The following is a 21,763-nucleotide window of genomic DNA, read 5'->3' as shown; positions in this document are numbered from 1 at the left end:
TCTAAACCAGGAAAGCATCTGTGTCATTCTATATTTTAGCTATATATAGCAACATACATTTTTCAGAAAACTATTTTAGAACAGTGGTTAAAAGCAGTTTAGACAATGGCACATATACAAGCTCACACTGCTACGAACTTGTTCATAATGATATTTCTGAAACATTTTTACACAAATCTTCACTTCTGGGCGGTCCCTGGTACAAAACATTTTCAGATGGGGCGTCCGACTGTCCGTGGCCAAAACGCATATAATTTTGGGGGTCCTTGGCACTAAAAGCTTTGAGAACCACTGATTTGGAAGGCATTTGTAGAATCGGCCTCAGGTCTTAATGGGTTAAAAACACAGATCAGTTGGGTCTTCTCTGCAGCTGTTGTATTGTTACACATTCACACATGAGAGCTGCCAAATACAAGCACAGTGTTCCACTGGTGGCCACTGGGCCGCTTCACTGGAACCATTAACACTCACTGTTGGGGCTCAATTAACTCACCGACTGCCACGTGACGAGTTTGGCTAGTTTTAAAGGCTGTCCAAAGTGCCAGTGCCGAGTTTGACGAGTTAATTGTTTTATATCATTTCATTGAAAAGAATCCAAAAAAGATCGCCGATCGGCGGACCCAGTGGTGCCCAGTTTGTTTACTTCCACGTTAGGCTAGAAGCAGGAAACCGATTCTCCGTTCACTCCAATGTTAAGCCATGGAAGAAAATACCCTTTTCCCTGTCAGTGTGCACACTATCATGTTGTGTTAATTAATAGTACGTGGAAATGTGTCTGACTGTCCGGGGGGTTTTAAAGGACGACTTCACCCATTTTCTACCCATCTTCACATAATTGGTCCTCACTCATGCCATTTCTGTCTACCCCATCTGTGTCTCAGAGGAGGGCTGTGGACAGTTCACAAACCACCTGCCAGTGACATTATCGATGGGGGAATCCAAGCTAATAGAAACTGCAGGCTTTCTATTCCTGGAATGTTGGCATGCTTTAGTGCAAGCCATTGCTCTCATTTTGAAATATTGTTTGAGGAGAAAAAAACAACTTCCTAACAATGATAACACTGGTAGGCGGTTTTCTGACCACAGCCCTTCTATGAGACACAGACCGAGTAGGAAATACAATGTTACCATTTTATCATGAGCATCAATGAGGACCAATTATACGAAGATAGGTTGAAAATGGGTGAAGTTGTCCTTTTAGGATAGCAAGGTATAGCACAGGCACTAAGGAGGCAAATCTACAAAGAGACAACCAGACTAGCCGGATGTCACATAACTGTGAAGACAAACTCTGTAGAAAGAGCACAAAGAAGATGACTGATGTTGCTTAGTGGATAATTCTTTAAAATCTTTCTTTCTGCTTCTGTTTTGAAGCTTTGGGGTTATTTATGAAACGATTACTGTCTGTCGGCGGAAGCTCTGGAGATGTGTTTTCTGAGAGGGAGTCCCCTTTCGCTATGCGACACAACAAAACATGAATCTTTTATTTAGCCCTTCTGCCGGCTTTTGTCCCAGCAGAAAACACGAGGAATTCTAATCACTCTCTCTGAATAGTTTTGGAGGCAGTTTGTCGCCACTCCCCGAGTTCTTTTCCTTTCAGCCCTTGTGTGAGCTGAGCTCCAGGGGACTCTGGTGGACAACATGGCATCCCGCCCAGCCTGACAGCCCAGGCCCCAGGGCTCATCACAGCCTGTTAGCATTTCATTAGCACGCTGCCCTGACATCCATGCTGCCCGGAGCTAACTGCGTCCACAATGATATGACTAGCCAGTGCTGGTCAATACAGTATGTTGCCTGTGCACTCCACTCTAGCACCAGTTTCTTCATTTTCATCAACCAAAAGAAATACAATAACCTTTGACCTGCTTATTACCTAGTTTATATGCATCACGCAAAATAAAAACACAACCAGGCTACTAGTGTCATGCATCACATTGCATTAGCTCCAACATCACTTATTTGAGCAACACCGCCAGGGGTTGACACTAAGGTCTCAGAGGCACTTGCCCTGTCGGGCAAGTACAAGTCATGTTCTACTTGCCCAAGGTCATTCCCACTTGTCCGAAAAGTAACATTTCCATTATAAAATGACAGATAACATTTGCGCTTGTAGAAATAAATCCAATCGAGATCTGCAGAGTGCCGACAGTCAGTGTGTCGTTAGTTTAAATTAGACTTTAGTCTTTAGGAAATGTTGTTGTAATCAGTGGACTTTGAGACATTTTGAGACTATAAGGCATGTTTGTTGTAAATAATGATTTGTGTTTGTGTTTGTGCTTTCAGTCCAACAGGCAGCCGGTCAAACTCAACCTGCTCACGTGCCAGGTGAAGCCCTGCTCCGAGGACAGGAAGTGCTTTGACCTCATCTCTCGTAAGACATACACTACACACACACACACGCACACGCACACACACACACACACACACACACACACACACACACACACACACACACACACAAACACACAGGAAGTGGGCCTTGATGGCGTCCTGATTTTACACCTGGTTGCATGCTGAATATAGCCGATCTACAAGCTCACAACTCAACAAGAATCTCTTCTCCACTAGTCCCTCCCTAACATTTTAGTCCAGTTTATTTGTTGATGAAATCATCAATATATTTAGTTTTAGTATTAGTCATCATAGCTTGGTTTTTATTTGGTTAGTCGACAAAATCAACACTGCGCTGAAGTGGTTTCTTAATGTAATGATTTAGTGCGATGGAAAGCGATGCGCCTCAGGAAAATGAAAGGAAGGGGGGTTGGTTACCACAGTGAGGCAGTTGCCCTCTGACCCACCGTGTGGAAGACATGCCATTGTGACACTGACAGATGTCATTAGAGTGAGAGTCCAGAGGTTAAATGACTCCTGAAACACTTTGTCCCCTGTCCCCCCTGCAGATAACCGGACATATCATTTCCAAGCTGAGGATGAACAGGAGTTTGTCATGTAAGTATTTATTTAACTATTAACTGAACATGGTTTCATATTAGTAACTGTGCACTCTCTCACACACATACGGAAGAAGTACTCACATTTTCTACTTAGTAAAAGTATCAATACCGCAATGTAGAAGCACTGTTACAAGTAAAAGTCCCTTATCAGGGTGTTGTAGCCAGCAGCCTAAGATCCAATAAATAGTGTTCATTTGCATGGCAAGAAAGATTTCTCCTATGTACAGTACCAGCAATCTGCACCTTTTGGGTGAAATCACTGACTGCACCTGAAATAGAGTAAACTATCCCTCAGTATTTAGCCACTTAAGCCCTATATTATACTTTGTCTTACGACAGTGGCACGCGGATATAGCCGCTCCACAGCTTGTACAAGTCTGTAGATCCACTATTTTCACAATTGATCTTTATTTTGGCATGATGCACAATGCGGTTAAAAATCACTTATTCACAGCAAAAATATGACTATTTACAGTTGTGGTGTTATGTCCTATGACAATGGAAGGTTGGGTAGAGGTTATTGTATGGTACGATGTTATTGACATGCAGCCATTGACACAATAAAGAGAGAGAGAGAGAGAGAGTCACCAAGTACAGCCGTGGGATTTGTGGTCAGCAGCAATTCAGGTCATTGTAACCGCATACACTAGTTTCTCACACGCACACGCACACACACACACACACACACACGCACGCACACGCACACACACACACACACACACACTGCTCAAATGCCATCAGTCTCAGTTGAGCTGCATGACCTGAAATGCTGATTGTAACCACCTACATAGATTCAAGTTCTCAGTCGGCTGAGTCATTTGGATTCCATAGAATTTGTAGTGCAATATGTTCAGAAGCATTTCCCATAAAATCTTCATAGTCTCGGATATTTCATATAGGCAAAGGTTAACACCTTAATCCTTCAGTTGGTTGGCAGCATGTAGAACAACATCAAACAATATTACCAAAACATCATAATTGTACATATTGTGTCAATGGTTGAGGAAACAGTGCCAGTTTAGGGGCCTCCTTTCACACTGTTTCACAAATCACAAGTTGTCGTGAGATTTTATTTTTGCTTTAACCCACGTGACCTACAGTACCTACTGTATGATAAATGAGCGTACGCTGCAAAAATCCTGTGTCACTGTCAGCTTGATGAAAGAGTCAAAATGGACCGGCGCTTGTCTATACCACCATATCCCTATCTACTGTAACATTAACCCCCTCAGGACACAACTCACTGACTCACACACACAGCTCTATCACGCAACTCTGGCTGCCGTGGCAACAACCCATGGGCTCTTTGCTGAGGGTTCATTTGATGAAATATTTAGGATGCCATTATAGCTGCTTCAGTTCACACAATCCCACACCTTTCCTATTGCTTTGCAAAGCAAAAGCACACACAGACAGAAATAAATAAAACGGTCTATTGTAGAGTCTAAATCATTAAATAAGACAACGTGTTCCTAACCCTGAAGGTCTTTGCCAGTGCTTTGATGAATAAAAACAACTGCAGTACAGTATGTTGTTGTAACTACAGCCAATGGAATGTAATCACTTGACCCAGATACTGTAATTACATAATAAGATAAACAAATAGTCAAACACAAGGGAGGGAGTGCACATCAGCGTTGATGAGGTGCTGACCACGGCAGGTTGCGCAACTCTTAACCACGATTCAAAAACGTTTTATTTAAAAGATACAGGAAACCAAGGTTTTTCGAAAATAGTCTTCCTTGGGGTTTGGACCTGAGGGAGACTATTGTCAAAATGTTGGTTGTCTCTATCCTTTTAAAAAGAATGTTTGAGATGAGGTTGAGATGACACGCACACACACATCATAGGCTGGGAGCAGAATGGGAAAACACATGATTATTTACAGCCAATGTGAAGTATATTGTGAAGTATATTGTTTTTGTCCATATTCTAACCTTTGTGTGTTTTTCTTAAATTAATAAATAGTAAATACCCTATATTGATCATACTACTACAGCGTCACACTAAAGTCCACAAGCTCTATACGCGGCGCAAGCTTGTAGATCGTCTACTTTAGATACATTCGAATTTGAATCCTGAAAAGTAACTGTTTTGGACATCTGATGTTTCCACCCGACAGAGAAGATGTATACCGTACATCCACAATGAAACCCGAGCTTCGTTAGGTCTAATGTGTTCAATGTCCTAAATGCATAATAAAGAATCATTAACACGTACGTGTCTCGCCATGGGGTAAATGGGTAATCATGATTCGTAGTTCTAGTGGCATGTCTGTCTATGCTAGGCAAGGCGTTTTTGTGAGGCCTACGGTATGTAGAAAGAAAAAAAAACCTTCCACACATGGACACGACAGATGGTATGTGACACAATTTGTGTTACTGTTAATGAAAAACACGCCAACACTTACTTATTCACCTACGTGCTTGTGTAATCTTGTTGCATCCAAATAGACACACAAACACATACACACCGGTATGTTTTCCTCTCTCTCTCTCTCTCTCTCTCTCTCTCTCTCTCACGCACGCACGCACGCACGCACGCACGCACGCACGCACGCACGCACGCACGCACGCACACACACACACACACACACAGTATCAATACCGCAGTGTAGAAATACTCTGTTACAAGTAAAAGTCTGGAATTCAAAATTGACTTGAGTAAAAGTACAAAAGTATGACATCAAAATGTACTTAAAGTAGCAAAATGTAAAAGTAGTCATTATGCAGAATGTCCCATTTCAATTTTTCAAATGTATAAAAAGCTTTTGAAAATAGCAGATGCGACGCATCATGCCCTTGTAGATCGCCTATTTTCAAATGGACGAAATGTATATAGGCTGAAGTGGTTAATGTATGTTTTTTGATAATAATCAAAATCTACAAAGTAACTAGTAACTAAAGGTTTCAAATAATTGTAGTGGAGTAAAAGTACAATATTTGGATCCGAGATGTAGATGTAAAAGTATTGGTAATTGGAAATACTGAAGTAAGGTTCAAATACCTCAAAACTGTACCTAAGTACAGTACGGTAAATGTACTTTAGTTATTTTCCACCACTGGCCATACCGGTAGTATCAGATTGTGGTTGTACCGGTCAGCTCCACGGCATTCTGAAGCCCAACCCGCGTGTGCTTATAACCACGCATGCTTCAAGGCCAACACGGATGTGCCTCTCGCCGTCTTACATTGCCAAACAAGTGTCAAAATATAATAAACAATAGTAACAGTAGAAAATGGGGAATGCATATACAGTTGGAGGGGGTACAGCATTGTGTAAACAGAGCTATGTCACATTTTGACATTATATACATTCAGGGTATAAAGCTTTTTGAAACAAATGGCAGCAATATTTTGCCGTCGCTTTGGAACAAATAGCAGCATTTCTTTTATCTCAGTACGATTTGAATGGTATACAAAAAAAAGCCTTGTATTTAAAATGCGTTTAAAAGGTAGCAGCTCTATTTATACTGTATGTGCAGTAGGTCTAGACGTCACTCAATGGTTTGTAGTCCTTAGGGTGGTTGTATTCCATCCTCTAGCCTTCTTTTATCGCAACAGTTCACAAGATGCATGAAGAGCAGCATAAAAGCAAAGGGAGGTGACACTGAGTGACAGTGATAGGCTGGTGGCTGACGTCATGCCAACGCAGCCCATTGTGTGTGTGTGTGAGAGAGAGAGAGAGAGAGGCCAGTTTAATGAGCAATGTGTAGGAGCAGACTGCACCGCGCTGAGCCGCAGGAGTCCATGTTTGAATGGCAGCTACTTCCTGTCTGCCCCATTCTTAATGAGCACAGGGCTGCTGTGTGTGTGTGTGTGTGTGTGTGTGTGTGTGTGTGTGTGTGTGTGTGTGTGTGTGTGTGCGTGTGCGTGTGCATGTGTGCATACGTGTGTGTGTGTGTGCAGGCTCCTAATTATATACCTACTTGTGACAGAGGCAGGCAAATGTCCACTTAAGACAGAATGATGTGGAAGTGAATGACGGCATTTTGTCAGACCTCAGTCTGAAAAGGAACCATTTTAGGGTTTATGACTTTACAATTAGGATTATGTTAACCTTTGTTTTAAAGGGAGATGATTTTTACCTTAACATTACCTCTGTGTATTTGTTATCGTAGGGTTTAAATTCTTTGCCATTATGTGAGTGTGTGTGTGTGTGTGTGTGTGTGTGTGTGTGTGTGTGTGTGTGTGTGTGTGTGTGTGTGTGTGTGTGTGTGTGTGTGTGTGTGTGTGTGTGTGTGTGTGTGTGTGTGTGTGTCTTGGATTTGCATATTATTGCATAATCACCTAATTACAATTATTTGAAATAATCTAAATTATTCTGCATAATCGGGTCATAATTAAAAATCTAAAACATTTCATAAGTTTCAAACATTTTCCCAAAATAGAAAAAATGGCAGATCTACAAGCTTACAACATGTCAGACCCATTGTAAGCATGTAGATCAGCTATTTCCATTATTTAAATGTTCTTTTGGAAAGTATAAAATTATTAAATATGTCCAAGTTATTTGTTATATCTGCCCTGTGCAATTTGTTGATAACTAAAACTAAAACGGAAATTTCATTTTAAATCAAATGCCACAAGGTGGAAAAAGCTACACTCCTAAATAAATTATGCAAGACTGGCTCAGATGGCATTTTAGTCTTGCGTGTTTCAGCACTCAGCCTTCCTCAGAGCAGACTAAAATAAATTATATTTGATTTATGTTCCAATGTTCAATGACAAAAACACAATTAAATCGCTAATCGCAATCATTTGTATGACAATTAATCAACTTGTTGTAATCGTGACAACGATGTGTCTTTGAAACACAGACAAAGTCGTGCTGGAAAGTTTACTCCAGGTGATATCGCTGGAGTGCAATCTGTCAATGTGAAAACAACATGTCTCACTTACTGCACTGGCTGAAAACACTTTGTCCTTGTCTGCTGTGTTTACAGCAACATACTGACCTTGTTATAAATATAAATTGGCTTGATGTAGACTGTATGGGCACGCCAGGCCTGGGCTAGATTAGATTAGACTTTATTGTCCCAGGAGGAGGAGATTACATTTTTTCATAGCCCTTACTGCACAGAAGCACACAGATATAAACACAGCAGCACAGCAGCATACAGGAAACAAAAGTACAGTGTACATCCATATATCCTAGCACACAACATTGTAAGGCGAGGGAATTTGTTTAATGCCGCAATGACAAAGCTGATCGGGTCCTTAAGACAATTGTAATGGATCGGACCCTTACCTGAGGGACAAGGCAATATTTTGGACCCACCTCTGGCCAGGGCTCGGGTCTTCGGTTCACAGGTGGAACCCTTGATATTTCCCCACGTTTCTAATATGGCCAGGCCATGTGTCACTCACAAAGTGTCATTCCAAGCATTCTTGTGTAGATAACTTCCACAGACCTTTCCTGCTCTACTGTTGAGTGTCCATGCTCCATCCATCCATCCATCCATCCATCCATCCATCCATCCATCCATCCATATATACATACATACATACTGTACATCAGGGCAGGAATTTCATGGAGGCCATGAAGGCCATAGCCGTCGTTGCCCCTCAGTTTGGCCTTGTGCCCCTCAAAGGCTCAAACCAATGGTATGACCTGAGGCCACAGTGGCCTTAATGCCCCAGCTGACTGTACCATAATGGGCTGTAGGAACAAAGAAATGTCGGACCAATGCCATGGCACCTCTTCCTTAACCCTTAAATTAAATTAATTCTTTCAATGGACTAAAATCTTGTTTTATTTGATGGCCTAACCCTGCCCTGGCATTTGGCCTTTGTGCCCTCAAACAATGGACAACACCAAAGCCCAAGTGGCCTTGCCCCTAAAATTACAAAATTCCAGGCCTGCTGTACATACATACATACATACTAAGTTTAAAATGTTAGTTTTTTTCATTAAAGAGAAACTAGGTAACTTTAAGACAATCTTTAATATATATACCGGTATATACATTTTTTAGCAGTCAATTCCCTTTATCAGTCACTATATTATTGTGCTGGGGTGTTTCCCTGGCTGTGAGGGGAGGGGAGAGCTCGGCCGGAGCTCTTAATTGCTCCCTTTGAACTTCAAAGGGGTTGTGCACTGAGGTAATTGATTGGGCCATAGAAGTGTCAAGTGCTCGTTAGTGATCTCTCTAATCAATGAAAGCGTCAAAGACGACACCTGTTTGATGCCTGTCAGAGAGGGGAGGGGGAGGAGGGAATGTGTTTGTATACACACAGACTTGCCTAGTTCTCCTTTAAAAGAATGGTTTAAAAAAAAAGGAACAGGTTATAATTATAAAAAATGATATAATTTAAGTGCGTTATATTTATGATTATTGTTATTAATATTATTATTTTATTCGTCGTCGTGTGTGTGTGTGTGTGTGCAGCTGGATCTCGGTGCTGACCAACAGTAAGGAGGAGGCGTTGAACATGGCGTTTCGAGGGGAACAGAGCACAGGAAGTGAGGACGGCTTGGAGGACCTGACCAAGGCCATCATAGAGGACGTGTTCCGCATGCCGGGCAACGAAGTCTGCTGCGACTGCGGAGCTGCAGGTGTGTGCGCGAGCGTGCACGCGTGCGTGTGCATGGACGTGCAGAGAATGTTAGAGGGGCAGGGGCAGCTGACATTTCTAAAAGATGAAACTGCAGCGATGCCGCACTCAACTAAGTATAATCAAGATTCAAGCCAATTCTTTAAACATAAAATGTGTGCATTCAAGTTCAGGAGAGTTTGGAAATGGCAATTCTCTTACATGCGTGGGGACTTATTAGGACTTGGCCATTTTTTACTTTGCTTTAATCCATTTTGTGTGCGTGTGTGTGTGTGTGTGGGGGGGGGGGTGGTTCTCACATTCCACATACTGTACATCGTTGTCCTGCTTTGTGCTTACTCACCGTTCACCCTTCACCTTGTGCTGAAGGGAAAAGATGACACCTTCATTTTCAGCGTCCTCTGTCGCTGCTGAGTCTCACAGCTTCCATCTTTTCAAAAACCTGTGTGTGCAACTGTGCATGACTTGACACCGTCTTATTTCTCCTTTGTGTCATTGTCATTGTCACGCCTCTATGCTATACTGTGACGTCTCTGTCAGGCAGAAACCTCTTATCTCCATATTCTAACTTTTTGTGTTTTTTCGTAACACAAGCTTGTAGATCCAACATGTTTGGAATCTGGATTTTTTATGCCTTTATTGATAGGATCATAGGTTGACTGGAAAGAGAGATGGGGAGTGACCTGCAGCAAAGGCTGTCGGGATCGCGACTAGAACGCTTAACGCGCTGTCAGGCTACTTTGGAGTCTAGGTAGCGGTCCGGGCGAGAACTGCTTTTGATGTTTGATGTCCTGAAAAGTAACAGTTTTGAACATAATGAGGTATCCACCCGATAGAGAAGATATAGCGTATTTTGAGTTAAATGGTAAATGGTGCATTTATATAGCGCTTTTTATCCAAGGCGCTTTACATAGATTGTGCATTACATTCACCCATTCACACACACATTCATACACCGGTGGCGGAGGAAACCATGCAAGGCACCAACCTACTCACCGGGAGCAATTAGGGGTTCAGAGTCTTGCTCAAGGACTCTTCGACATTAACTCATATCAGGGGGAGCCCGGATTTGAACTGGGAACCCTTCGGGAACCCTTCGTGCTTTAATAACGGTTTCTCTACCCCTGAGCTATGCCGCCCCGAGTTAGCTACCTTTGTAAAAAGAAAAAAAAAGAAGTCTGCTGTCGTCAGCAAGCAAGCAAAGCCCTGTGTGTGCGTGTGTGCGTGTAACAGCAGCAGTGTTAGCATTCTGGACACAGACTGTTCCCTGATCCTCCCTCCACGTGTAGAAGCATCGACTCAGCAGTTCATCATGCAAACATTCACCCCCTCTGACACCGACCCCCCCCACACACACACACACACACACACACACACACACACACACACACACACACACACACACACACACACACACACACACACACACACACACACAGACTTGATTAATACCCAGCCAGCTCTTCGTCAGCACTATCACACAGAAGCAGCCCCGAAGAAGGGGATGACCTTGCTCTGAAAAGGGAGAAAAAGAGAAAAGAACGAAGAGAAAACAAAACAACAGTCTCACGCTTGGTAGAGGAATAACATCATTACGTCACATCGTTACATAACTCTCCGCCCAAGCTCGGCGCCGACCCTGATGATCATGCAGCCGGACAGGAGGAGAGGAGGTGGGCTCGGGAGGGCACGATACAGCTGTGTACACGTCTCCAGAGTGTTGACCAGTGTTAATTTCGTCTACTAAAACTATGACGAAACATGTTCGTCGACTACCTTTTTCCACTGGCGAAAACTAAGCTATGATGACTAAAAACTAAGACTAAATATATTGACAATTTCGTCAACAAATTAAAAAAGCAGACTAGAATGTTAGGGAGGGACTAGCGGAGAAGAGATGCAGTAGAACTAAAAGACAAGTCACGTCTTTATGTTTGGTTGCACTCAGGTGTTGCGCTCTGCAAATAGCTGAACTACAAGCTCACTGCGGCGCGTTTTGAGCTTGTAGTTTGGCTATTTTCAGCATGCAACCAAGTGTAAAATCAGGCATTACAACGCCATCATGGCCCACCAAAATGATGATGGTCTTCAAGGTCAAATGGCCAGCTGTGTTTTCCCCTGTGAGGGCTTCATCCCATCTCTATAAGAGGCAGCTGGAGGGGGTATTAGCAGAAGCAGCTATAGAGGCCACTGTGCAGCAGCAGCATCATCTCATCAAGCTCAGCATGCACAGGCAAATCTGGAGGGGTTATTGTTATGTCAAACAGCGAAAACGCAAGGAAGCGTTGTGGGCTTATACGTCTGCTGTTTTGTGAATCGTCTCCTATTTGCGCCAAACGTTCACCTATAATGACATGCCCAGAACAGGGATGCTAGGATTATGACATAGCCCAGAACAGGGATGCTAGGATTATGACATAGCCCAGAACAGGGATGCTAGGATTATGACATAGCCCAGAACAGGGATTCGAGGATTCACTTCAGTGGTTAACTCTGAAAGTCTAAAAAAGTACAGGATTTTTTACTGTGTACTCTTTTAGTGACCCTTCGTTCAGTTCAGTTTATTCTCAGCATTTTTGGACAAATAACAACAAGAACACCGCATTTTGGAGCCACAGTGGCAACATCTCAAACAAATCCATGGTACAATTAGTCAGGTCCTTCTGACATAATAGAATAGAGTGTCCAAGATGCAGAAAAGGAGGGACAGGGAGAAGCATAATGCTCATGGAGCCACCCCTTGGCTCCAGGTATAAATAAACTAGTAAGACACCTCAGGGTGACATGCGACCTCGCCCCCTTGGGGGCCCAGATGGCCAATTATTGGCCATCTGGCCAGTGATGTATGTGGGACTAGTTACTCATATATGGAGACCCCTGCATGATAGTCAACAATGTTATGTCAAAACATGCCCATATACAGTATGGGCATTACCAAATATGGGCATTCCCAGATATGTCCTTAATATTGCTAACATAATATCCTTAATAATGATAATATATAGGAATCTCCATATATGGGCATAAAACATATGTTAATTAGTAAAGCCAAGCAGGGCGAGTTAGGGCCTGGGTTGGATGCCTGGGGATCTCCATATAAGGGGTACCCTAACAGGGCATCATCTGGGAATGCCCATATACTGTATATGGACATTTTATTTATTTTATCCTTTATTAATATATATCCATATACATATATGGACTTAATAAACATTTTCAGCCTGGGATTTTTTTTTTTTCTGGGAATGACCATATATGGACTTTCTATTTTATTTTATCCTTTATTAATAATAATATGTATCCATATACATACACTATATTGTATGCCCATACATGGAGATCCCTATCTGAACCAGCCACACAGATATGGACTGTCACTGTGATCACCTGTGATGTCACAGTGACAGTATGAATATCCAGGGTTAGATTTTTGATGAGGTGATGTCACGTGACATCACTTCCTGTACTGACTGAAAGACGGACAAGCTCACTTCCTGTACTGACGGACAAGCTACGACATTTCTCATGGTATACTGCGACCTTCGGTCGTAATAAATTAAATCGTCAGTGTTTACAACACACTTCAAGGATACATGAATTTACATGGTGTTTTGCACACATTCATACGGCATACCCTCCCACACATCTAGCATCATCTAGCATCTAGCTTGTGTACATTTGCATATACATATATTATGTACATATATATATATACCTATATGTTTATGTATGCATAATGCATATGGTCTCTGTTGGGTAAAAACCTCATTATGTCTGAAACTGTTGCTTTTCATCATTCAAATTAAAAAATAGCAAAAGCAGCAGGTCGCCGCGTTTCTCGCTTGCGGATCTGCTCCTCTTTTTTTTTAAAGGTATTTTGGGGGCTTTTCTGCCTTCATTGATAGTACAGTAGGTAAACAGGAAACAGGGAGTGACATGCAGCAAAGGTCGTCGGGGTCGGGATTCAAGCCCGCGGCACGTTGTCAGGCATTAAAGCCTATTTGGTATGCACCTGGACCACTAAGTCACCGGCGCCTCAGGATCTGCTACTTTTGATGGTTTCGTGTGATGCTGTATGATGATCAAGTAGGGCGTAAAAAAAAAAAAAAAAAAAAAAAGATTATATGTAAATTAGAGGTTTCTCCTCATCTGCAACAATGTTCATGTCCATAAATGTGTGCGTGTAGGTTGATGTTGTAAGTGTGTGTGTGTGTGTGTGTGTGTGTGTGTGTGTGTGTGTGTGTGTGTGTGTGTGTGTGTGTGTGTGTGTGTGTGTGTGTGTGTGTGTGTGTGTGCGCGCGCGCGCGGAGGATGACTCATTGGTTTTGGGTCTGATGTCTTCCCAGCCTCCAGTGGCAGGTGCTGTGGTGTCAGATCCAGCTCTGCTCTCTTAAAGCCACCGTGTTCACATTACGGCACAATCACACCACCACCAATGCCACGGCTGGCTCATAAGCCTCGGCATAAGCTCCTAGATTATGTCACAACTTGTAGTGTGCAACTGCAATACATCAAAACACTATTGAAATATGGTGATACTCGGCTGCTGCAAGAGACTCGACTAAAGGGTATTCGAGCAGGGCAGACACCTAAATTGTTGTTACTGTCAGGCAGAAACCTCCTATCGGCGTATTTTAACTTTATGTTTTTTCCGTAAACAAATGATGATCATACTACAGTGACACACAAAAGCATCAAAAGTAGCAGATCTACAAGCTCGAAACATGACGCGAAGCGACACGTTTCAAGCTTGTAGATCTGCTACTTTTGAATTTGAAACCTGAAAAGTAGCAGTTCTAGATGAGGTTTACCACCCCAATATATTTTCTTGGTGTTTCGCAGAATCTCAAATGAACTTGGGGAGGACGGAAGTGGAAGGAGAGTGTCGCGACAAACAAGACCTTAGTATTACATTTCCCACATTCAAGTTATTTTGCCCTCAACTAAAATGACATAGAAACGGCCACACTGACATCATCACAGCTCATATCAAAACTGCAAAGGGAATTCCAGTGTGATTTTGTCTATATCGTGCACACCAGGCTAATCACTGCCTTGCACTGTAGTGTCTGTCTGTCAGTCAGTCAGTCAGTCACCACAGGAAAGTGGTCCAAATTGTGACATGGCTCTTGCTAAATCAGAACACACCCATGTGTTGTGTTGCTTGGCAGCAGGTTCAGGCAATAGCCTCTCTATCTCCTGCCGTGTGATGTGGCTGTGGTCACACGCTACGGTCCTCTGGTGGTGTGTGTTGTGCTGCCGTGTCTTATTTAGACAGAACATGCTAGAGACACTCGGCAATGGAAACACAAAGTCATCACGCAGTTGCCTTTTCTGATGAATAAGCTTAACTTTAACTTTTAGGAAAATATTAGGAAAACCTTCGATATTCGATAACGTTGTTGAATACCTCGATATCAATATTACTACGATATTGGCAAAAACAATTGCATTATATCGTTTTTAATGTTTTTCTGCTTTAGGTTCACTGCCTGCCTAACCCAGATAATGAATAGCATATCCATGCATGCACACTTCACAGTACACATAGAAGGGTTAGGTAGGTTTTATTGAAATAACCACACCTGGTTACAGATGGCCTGCTTTTCTGCATGTGCTACGTGCATGCATAGTGTGTCTGTTAATTAATTTGACACATACACCAATACCTAATTTCAAGCCTCTTTGTCGATATGTGTATACCTCGCATGTCGATATATTCCACAGGCTTAATATTGTGATATTAAACATTCGGTACTGTATCGTTGCTGTCGGGCAGAAACCTCTCATCTTCATACTATAGCATTTTTAGTTGACGCTCTGTTTCATCTTGCCACCACCAGCTCAGTGGCCTTGTGGATAGAGTGTCCGCCCTGAGACTGGTAGATTGGGGCCCAATGCCTCCCTGCTTGGCACTCAGCATCAAGGGTTGGATTGGGGATAAGTCCCTGTGACACACTAGCGTCATGTCCAGCCAGGGACTTGTACTTGCACATCAAGCTGCCTCTTGCTACAGAGATGGGCCATATGGCTTAGCAAGGCTTACTTGATCACACTACAGCGTCACACAAAAGCATCAAAAATAGCAGATCTGCAAGCTCGAAACGTGACACGTTTAGAGCTTGTAGATCTGATACTTTCGCTATTTTTGAATTTGAATCCTGAACAGTTACAGTTTTGGACATATGAGATGTCCACCCGACCGAGACGATTATGTTCATTGGGCATAAAACGTCTTTCCCCCTTCCTTAGCCTTTATTTTTGGCAATAACCTCATGGACTGTTCTCTCTCTTAGGTATCAAGTTCTATCACACTCATATGGATGTCTCTGTTTGTTGTTATCAGACCCCAAGTGGCTGTCCACCAACCTGGGCATCCTGACCTGCATCGAGTGCTCTGGCCTCCACAGGGAGATGGGCGTCCACATCTCCCGCATCCAGTCTATGGAGCTCGACAAACTAGGAACCTCTGAACTCTTGGTGAGTCCCCCCAAGGGAGTCCTCAGAGTTACTACAGGGGGGCTGACAAATCACTTTATATGAACTTTCTTTTTTTCTTTTTTACATTACCACTTGAACCCCAGCTTTCCTATTCTAAGGAGAACCTTTACCGGAAATAGCAGATCTACAAGATCACAACGCAGTGCAAGGCGTTGTGAGCTTGTAGATCTGCTATTTTCGGCAAAGAGGTTGTAGAGGGAAAAGGTATGGAGGGTTTAAGTGGTTAAATGTCAGAAAGTACACATAGCATGAAATGATGCGATGCGAGAGTGTGGTCTAGCAAACACCAACTCGGGACTACTGGATCGCTGCCCTCCGCACTCTCCGACCTTAACATCAGGGTCTTGAGCTCTACTACGGTTTTGTTAGCTAATCTGTCGCGCTGCAATGCATCTACGTAGGTGGTGCGCTTCTTGCCTTTCCTGGCATTGTCTAGGGTTGGCTCCCATAGTGTCAGTTTGCTTGCCTCTGCTTCAGGCCTGGGTGCCTGACACAGTGCCCTGCCAGCCTCATCCTTCTCTCTCTGACTTTGTCTGTGACCCGTGGTACTGTAGGTCTGTAGGTCCGTGTTACAGCAGATCTACAAGCACACGACGCCTCTCGGTGCGAGGCGTTGTGTGCTTGTAGATCAGCTATTTTCACTATTTCAAATCATTTTTAAAATTATAAATGCAAAACGAACGGTTTTGAACATACAAGGACACAACAACGATATATCTGATAATGAAAACATATTGTTTAGGAGAGACCTCGAAGGATTTGATTGGCCTTCAGCAGTCGAGGCACACATGCTCCCACAAACACTGTCCTGCTCTCCGTCTCCGGGCTCTTGTGAATATCATTCTACTGTTAACATTCTGACTGTGATGCGATGCAGATGCTGACTTGTCTCTCCTTTTTTTCCTCCTCCTTCCCAGCTGGCCAAGAATGTAGGCAACAGTAGTTTCAATGAGATCATGGAGGGGAACCTCCCTGCAGCAAAGCCCGCTCCCTCCAGTGACATGTAAGCTCTCAACAACCATAAATCCTTGGTTTTTATCTTGTTCATACGTCGTTGGAAAACTTCTTAATTCCATATTGATTAAACCTCATTCCATACAGTGTTGATTTTGACATCACATTTTGATTTAGTTTTATCATAGTTTTTGAATAAATGTTCATTTAGTAATGGTCACATTTTAGTCATCTGAAAGGTTTTAGTTTTAGTCTAGTTTTAGTCAACTAAATATCATAAGATTGATAGTATAGTTGTTTTTGTCTACAAAAATGTATTTTGGCTGGCCTTGAGGGTGTCACAATGTCTGACTTTACACTTGGTTGCATGCTCTACAAGCTCTCAACACGTCACAGGGAAATGACACGTTGTGAGAGATTGTAGATCTTGTAGATGCTATTTTCAGCATGCAACCACGCATAAAATTCTTTTCGTTCTTCTGGATCTCTTCTCCACTAATCCCCCCCGTAACATTTTCGTCTAGTTTTTATTTGTTGAATTGTCAATATATTTAGTCTTAGTTTTCGTCATTATACCTACGTTTTTATTTAGTTTCTTTCAGTGAAAAAAAGATAGTCGACAAACATAGTCGTCATAGTTTTAGTTGTCGAAATTAACACTGGTTCCATATTTTCCCTATTGCTACACAGGACAGCAAGGAAAGAATTCATCAACGCCAAGTACGTGGACCACAAGTTTGCCAGGAAGACGTGTTCGTCTGCGGCGGCGAGGATCATCGAGCTGTTTGAGGCGGTCCAGAACCGAGATCTGCTGGCGCTCATACAGGTGTACGCAGAGGGGGTGGAGCTTATGGAGCCCCTCCCCGAGGCCGGGCCGGTGAGTCTGACCTCTGGCCCGTTGGCCTCCAACACACTTTTACCTCAGAGAAGCAAATATAGCGGGGGTCTTCAACGTTTTCAGGCCAAGGACCCCTTAGTTGAGAGAGATGAAGCAGGGACCCCCACAACCTGTTCATAGATTCCATATCATCAGTGTATTTTGGATTCATGTCAATTTGTATTTTCAGATATTTAACCACTTGAACCATCAATACTTAATAAACGTGACCTTTCACTCTGTACTTAGTCTGCTCGTAGTGAGCTTGTAGATCGGTTATTTTCGGCTAAAGTTCTCAGTATATGGACACTAGCGTTCAAGTGGTTAATATAAAAATGGAGGAAAAAAATGTTCTATCACTCAAAGATTTGGAGGACCCCCTGTAGTAACTCTGAGGACCCCTGACCCCAGACCCCCTGTTGAAGACCCCTGAAATATAGAGTTATTACTTAGATCAGCGGTTCTCAACCTTTTCAGGCCGCGACCCCCCAAAATAATCATATTTTAACTGGTGACCCCCCCACCCTGACGAGCACTAAGAGTTGAGGAATTACATTTGTATAATATGGTTCTACGCCCTTTAATTGTCACTTTGGAAATGTGCAGTTACCCCTATCTATACACTTAGACCTGGGGTGCCCACACATTTTTGATGTGAGATCTACTTTTAAAATGACAAGCTCAACATGATCTACCCATCCAAAATGTTTTAGCTGAGGGCCTGAGGGAGGCTTTGGAATAGCAGCACTGGCGTTACATTTTAGACAAACACACTTACTGTAAGGGGGAAATAAATGTGAAATACTGGGGGAAATGTCTTCATCCCATTCTGTATGGAAGTGGTAGGTTTTGGGGTTCTTTGTAATGCTACTGACTCTTGAACAATTGCATTGGAGGTTTGCCTACTTTAGAAGCCATGAAGGGAGCTGATAGGCCCTTCTTGATGTCATATTGACATATTTTTATATTTCAACTACATATTTTTAGAGGCATGTCATGTGGTCTACCTGCACACCCTTGGTGATCTACTGGTAGATCACGATCTACCTTTTGGGCACCCCTGATTAGACTTTATGTTGGTTTGTTTACTGTTTAGAGAGAAAACAATGTCGCACATTAAGTTAATCATCTGGGGACCCCCCAAAATAATGTGGGGACCCCCCTGGGGGTCCCGACCCACAGGTTGAGAACCACTGATATGATCATTTTGGATTGAGTTGTAGACCCTGCGTATGCCATCCTTTTACTACATCCATTTCGTACCAAACATCCCATATCATATATGTTGTTCTTTTTTTGAGAACCTCCGCAGTAAACAAACACTGCCTGTGATCATCAGACATAATGAAACATTCAGGACATTGTTGGGGATAGAGATGACATAAGCTGCAGGCGCGAGCGAGCTTAGAGCTACAGCTACAGCGTTCTCTGTGAAGTCTGACTCACCGATATCTGATCTGCCACTGTCAGTGGATGAATGGCTGCTTTCTGCAGCTGTGTGAGACAGACACAGGTCCTGTGTGTGTGCATCGGTGTGTCAGGGCCAGTGGTGTAAAGTACTGTAGAATCTTTAGGTATTTGTACTTTACTTGAGTATTTCCAATTTCTAATACTTTTACTTCTACTCCACTACACTACTCGGATCCAAATATTGTACTTTTACTCCACTACATTTATTTGAAAACTTTAGTTACTAGTTACTTTGCAGGTATAAATTATAATATTATAAAACATACATAACCCACTTTAGCCCTATTTTATACCTTGGCTATTTGAAAATAGCCGATCTACAAAATCATAATGCTTCGCATCACGACGCGTTGTGAGCTTGTAGATCTGCTATTTTCAAACATTTAGTATTTTTATTTTCTATACTTAAGTAACATTTTTTTTAACTTGTAACAGAGTATTTCTACATTGCAGTATTGCTACTTTTACTTAAGTAAAATATGTGAGTACTTTTTCCCCCACTGGTCAGGGCTCTGTGTGTCAGGCCAGTGTCACGACTATGAGATTTTTACGTGACGATTAATTGTCACACAAATATTAGCAATTTCAATTGTGTTCTTGTCGTTGTAACATATGAATACAACATTACATTTCTGTTTGGCTTTTAGGCTTAGGATGATGTGACCTTGTAGATCTGCTATTTCCATAATCTTTGGAAAATTGTTGGAAAATATGTGAACAGTTTTTTTTTTTTTTTCAATGTGGAAACGATTATGACGATTATGCCCCCAAAAAAGAATTGGGATTATCTCAAATAATTGCGATAAGTTATGCAATAACTGTGACAGGAGTGTGTGTGTGTGTGTGTGTGTGTGTGTGTGTGTGTGTGTGTGTGTGTGTGTGTGTGTGTGTGTGTGTGTGTGTGTGTGTGTGTGTGTGTGTGTGTGTGTGTGTGTGTGTGTGTGTGTGTGTGTGTGTGTCACAATAGATTAGCATGCAGAGTGGGAAACAATTCCCTACATTACTCACCACACACACACACACACACACACACACGCACACACACACACACACACACACACACACACACACACACGTCCGCTCCCCTCTCAGACTCATACAACGTGACAGGAATGCATGACTAAATAATGGAGCCCAGCCTCCATTATTGTAATGTCTCTATATCATGCCAATGTGGCCGCCTTGTTCACGTGGTTATCGTGGCTTTGGTTTTCAAATGCATTCCATTTCCATTCATTCATTCAACGCCTCTGTTTTTATTCATCGCTTTCCGCGTATAAAGGAAACAGCTGCATGGATGTTTTTTTTAGGGGGGGTGGGGGATATCGTTTCAGATTAAGTCAGTCGATGAATCTCTCCAAAGCGAGAGAGATGTTTGCATTGTACGTGTGAAAATACGTTTTTTTAGGAGCCATTTTGTTTACTGCAGCTTGTTTAAATGCTAGAAGATTGAGAGGAGGGGGAGATGGAGAGAGAGAGAGCAAGAGAGAGCGAGAGAGAGAGGGAGGGAGGGTGAGAGAGAGAGGGAGGGAGCGAGCAGAAGAGTTGCTGCTCCCTCCACCATCTCATGCTGTCTTTGCTGTGTTTTGTCGCCCTCTGCAGGAGTCTGGAGAGACAGCACTGCACTACTCTGTACGCACAGCTGACCAGACCTCACTGCACCTAGTGGACTTCCTGGTACAGAACAGGTACAAAACCACACAGTGCTCCACAAACCTTTTGATTTCAAGGACCCCCCAGTTTGATTGAAGTTTCTATCTCCGGGACCCCTATCTACACTATAAAACCATATTGCTGAGAGTGTACAAATGAAACCAAATGTGCTGCAAGGTTCCAAGTGTACACGTTCACCAAGTGTACACGTTCACCCTCAGCGTGGCAGAGTTCTTGAGGACCCCAGTTTGAGAACCAGTGAACTATAACACTAATGTGCTAACTATGGGAAAGCTGTGAAAACCTTGTGTAAAATACCCATTTATTTTTCTTTTATTTTCACATTTAGTCTTACTGCCTGCTGCAGTCATGTGTTGTTGTGTCTGTAGAGTTCAGTAAAACAAGGGAGACAAGCTGAAGAAGAGCGCCGCACAGCGTAGCTCCGCTTCGATTCACCGTTGCCAGATTTGGCGAGAGAAATCCCTCGGGGGGCTCGTGGACATGTCCTTGACATTAAGAGAACCACTGATTTAAACAATAATCAAAAATAAGTTGGAAGCAGGCCCAAATAAGCAACTACTACACTTTAAAAAAAACGCACCCTGCAACTACACACTATTTGCAAGCAACTTCACCAGAAAAACAAGCACCACAGGCGCTTATAATAAGCAGACATGGCAACGCTGCTTGAATTCCCCACAAGGCAAAAATAACTAGGTCAAGCACTTGTTCCATGAAGCCTTAATTTATTCCTGCTCTCCTCTCTCCATTTGTTTCCTCCCCACTGACCACCTCAG

The 21,763-nt window shown here is 42.7% G+C and overlaps 1 protein-coding gene across 3 annotated transcripts in view; it reads left to right on the top strand.

Annotated features, from left to right (window-relative positions):
* Positions 1-21,763, top strand: part of asap1b (ArfGAP with SH3 domain, ankyrin repeat and PH domain 1b) — a 103,644-nt gene that overhangs the window by 69,176 nt on the left and 12,705 nt on the right. For all 3 annotated transcript variants that reach the window (XM_080752207.1, XM_080752209.1, XM_080752208.1), the window contains exons 12-18: positions 2,284-2,371; positions 2,901-2,949; positions 9,346-9,512; positions 15,858-15,991; positions 16,930-17,015; positions 17,657-17,843; positions 20,916-21,001. In XM_080752207.1, coding sequence (XP_080608333.1) covers positions 2,284-2,371; positions 2,901-2,949; positions 9,346-9,512; positions 15,858-15,991; positions 16,930-17,015; positions 17,657-17,843; positions 20,916-21,001 — 797 coding nt within the window. The remainder of the gene's footprint in view (positions 1-2,283; positions 2,372-2,900; positions 2,950-9,345; positions 9,513-15,857; positions 15,992-16,929; positions 17,016-17,656; positions 17,844-20,915; positions 21,002-21,763) is intronic.

The sequence above is a fragment of the Nannobrachium achirus genome (assembly GCF_963921795.1).
Source record: "Nannobrachium achirus genome assembly, chromosome: 21".
NCBI lineage: Eukaryota > Metazoa > Chordata > Actinopteri > Myctophiformes > Myctophidae > Nannobrachium > Nannobrachium achirus.
Note: the sequence above shows the minus strand (reverse complement) of the source record. Positions and strands in the feature narration are given on the sequence as shown.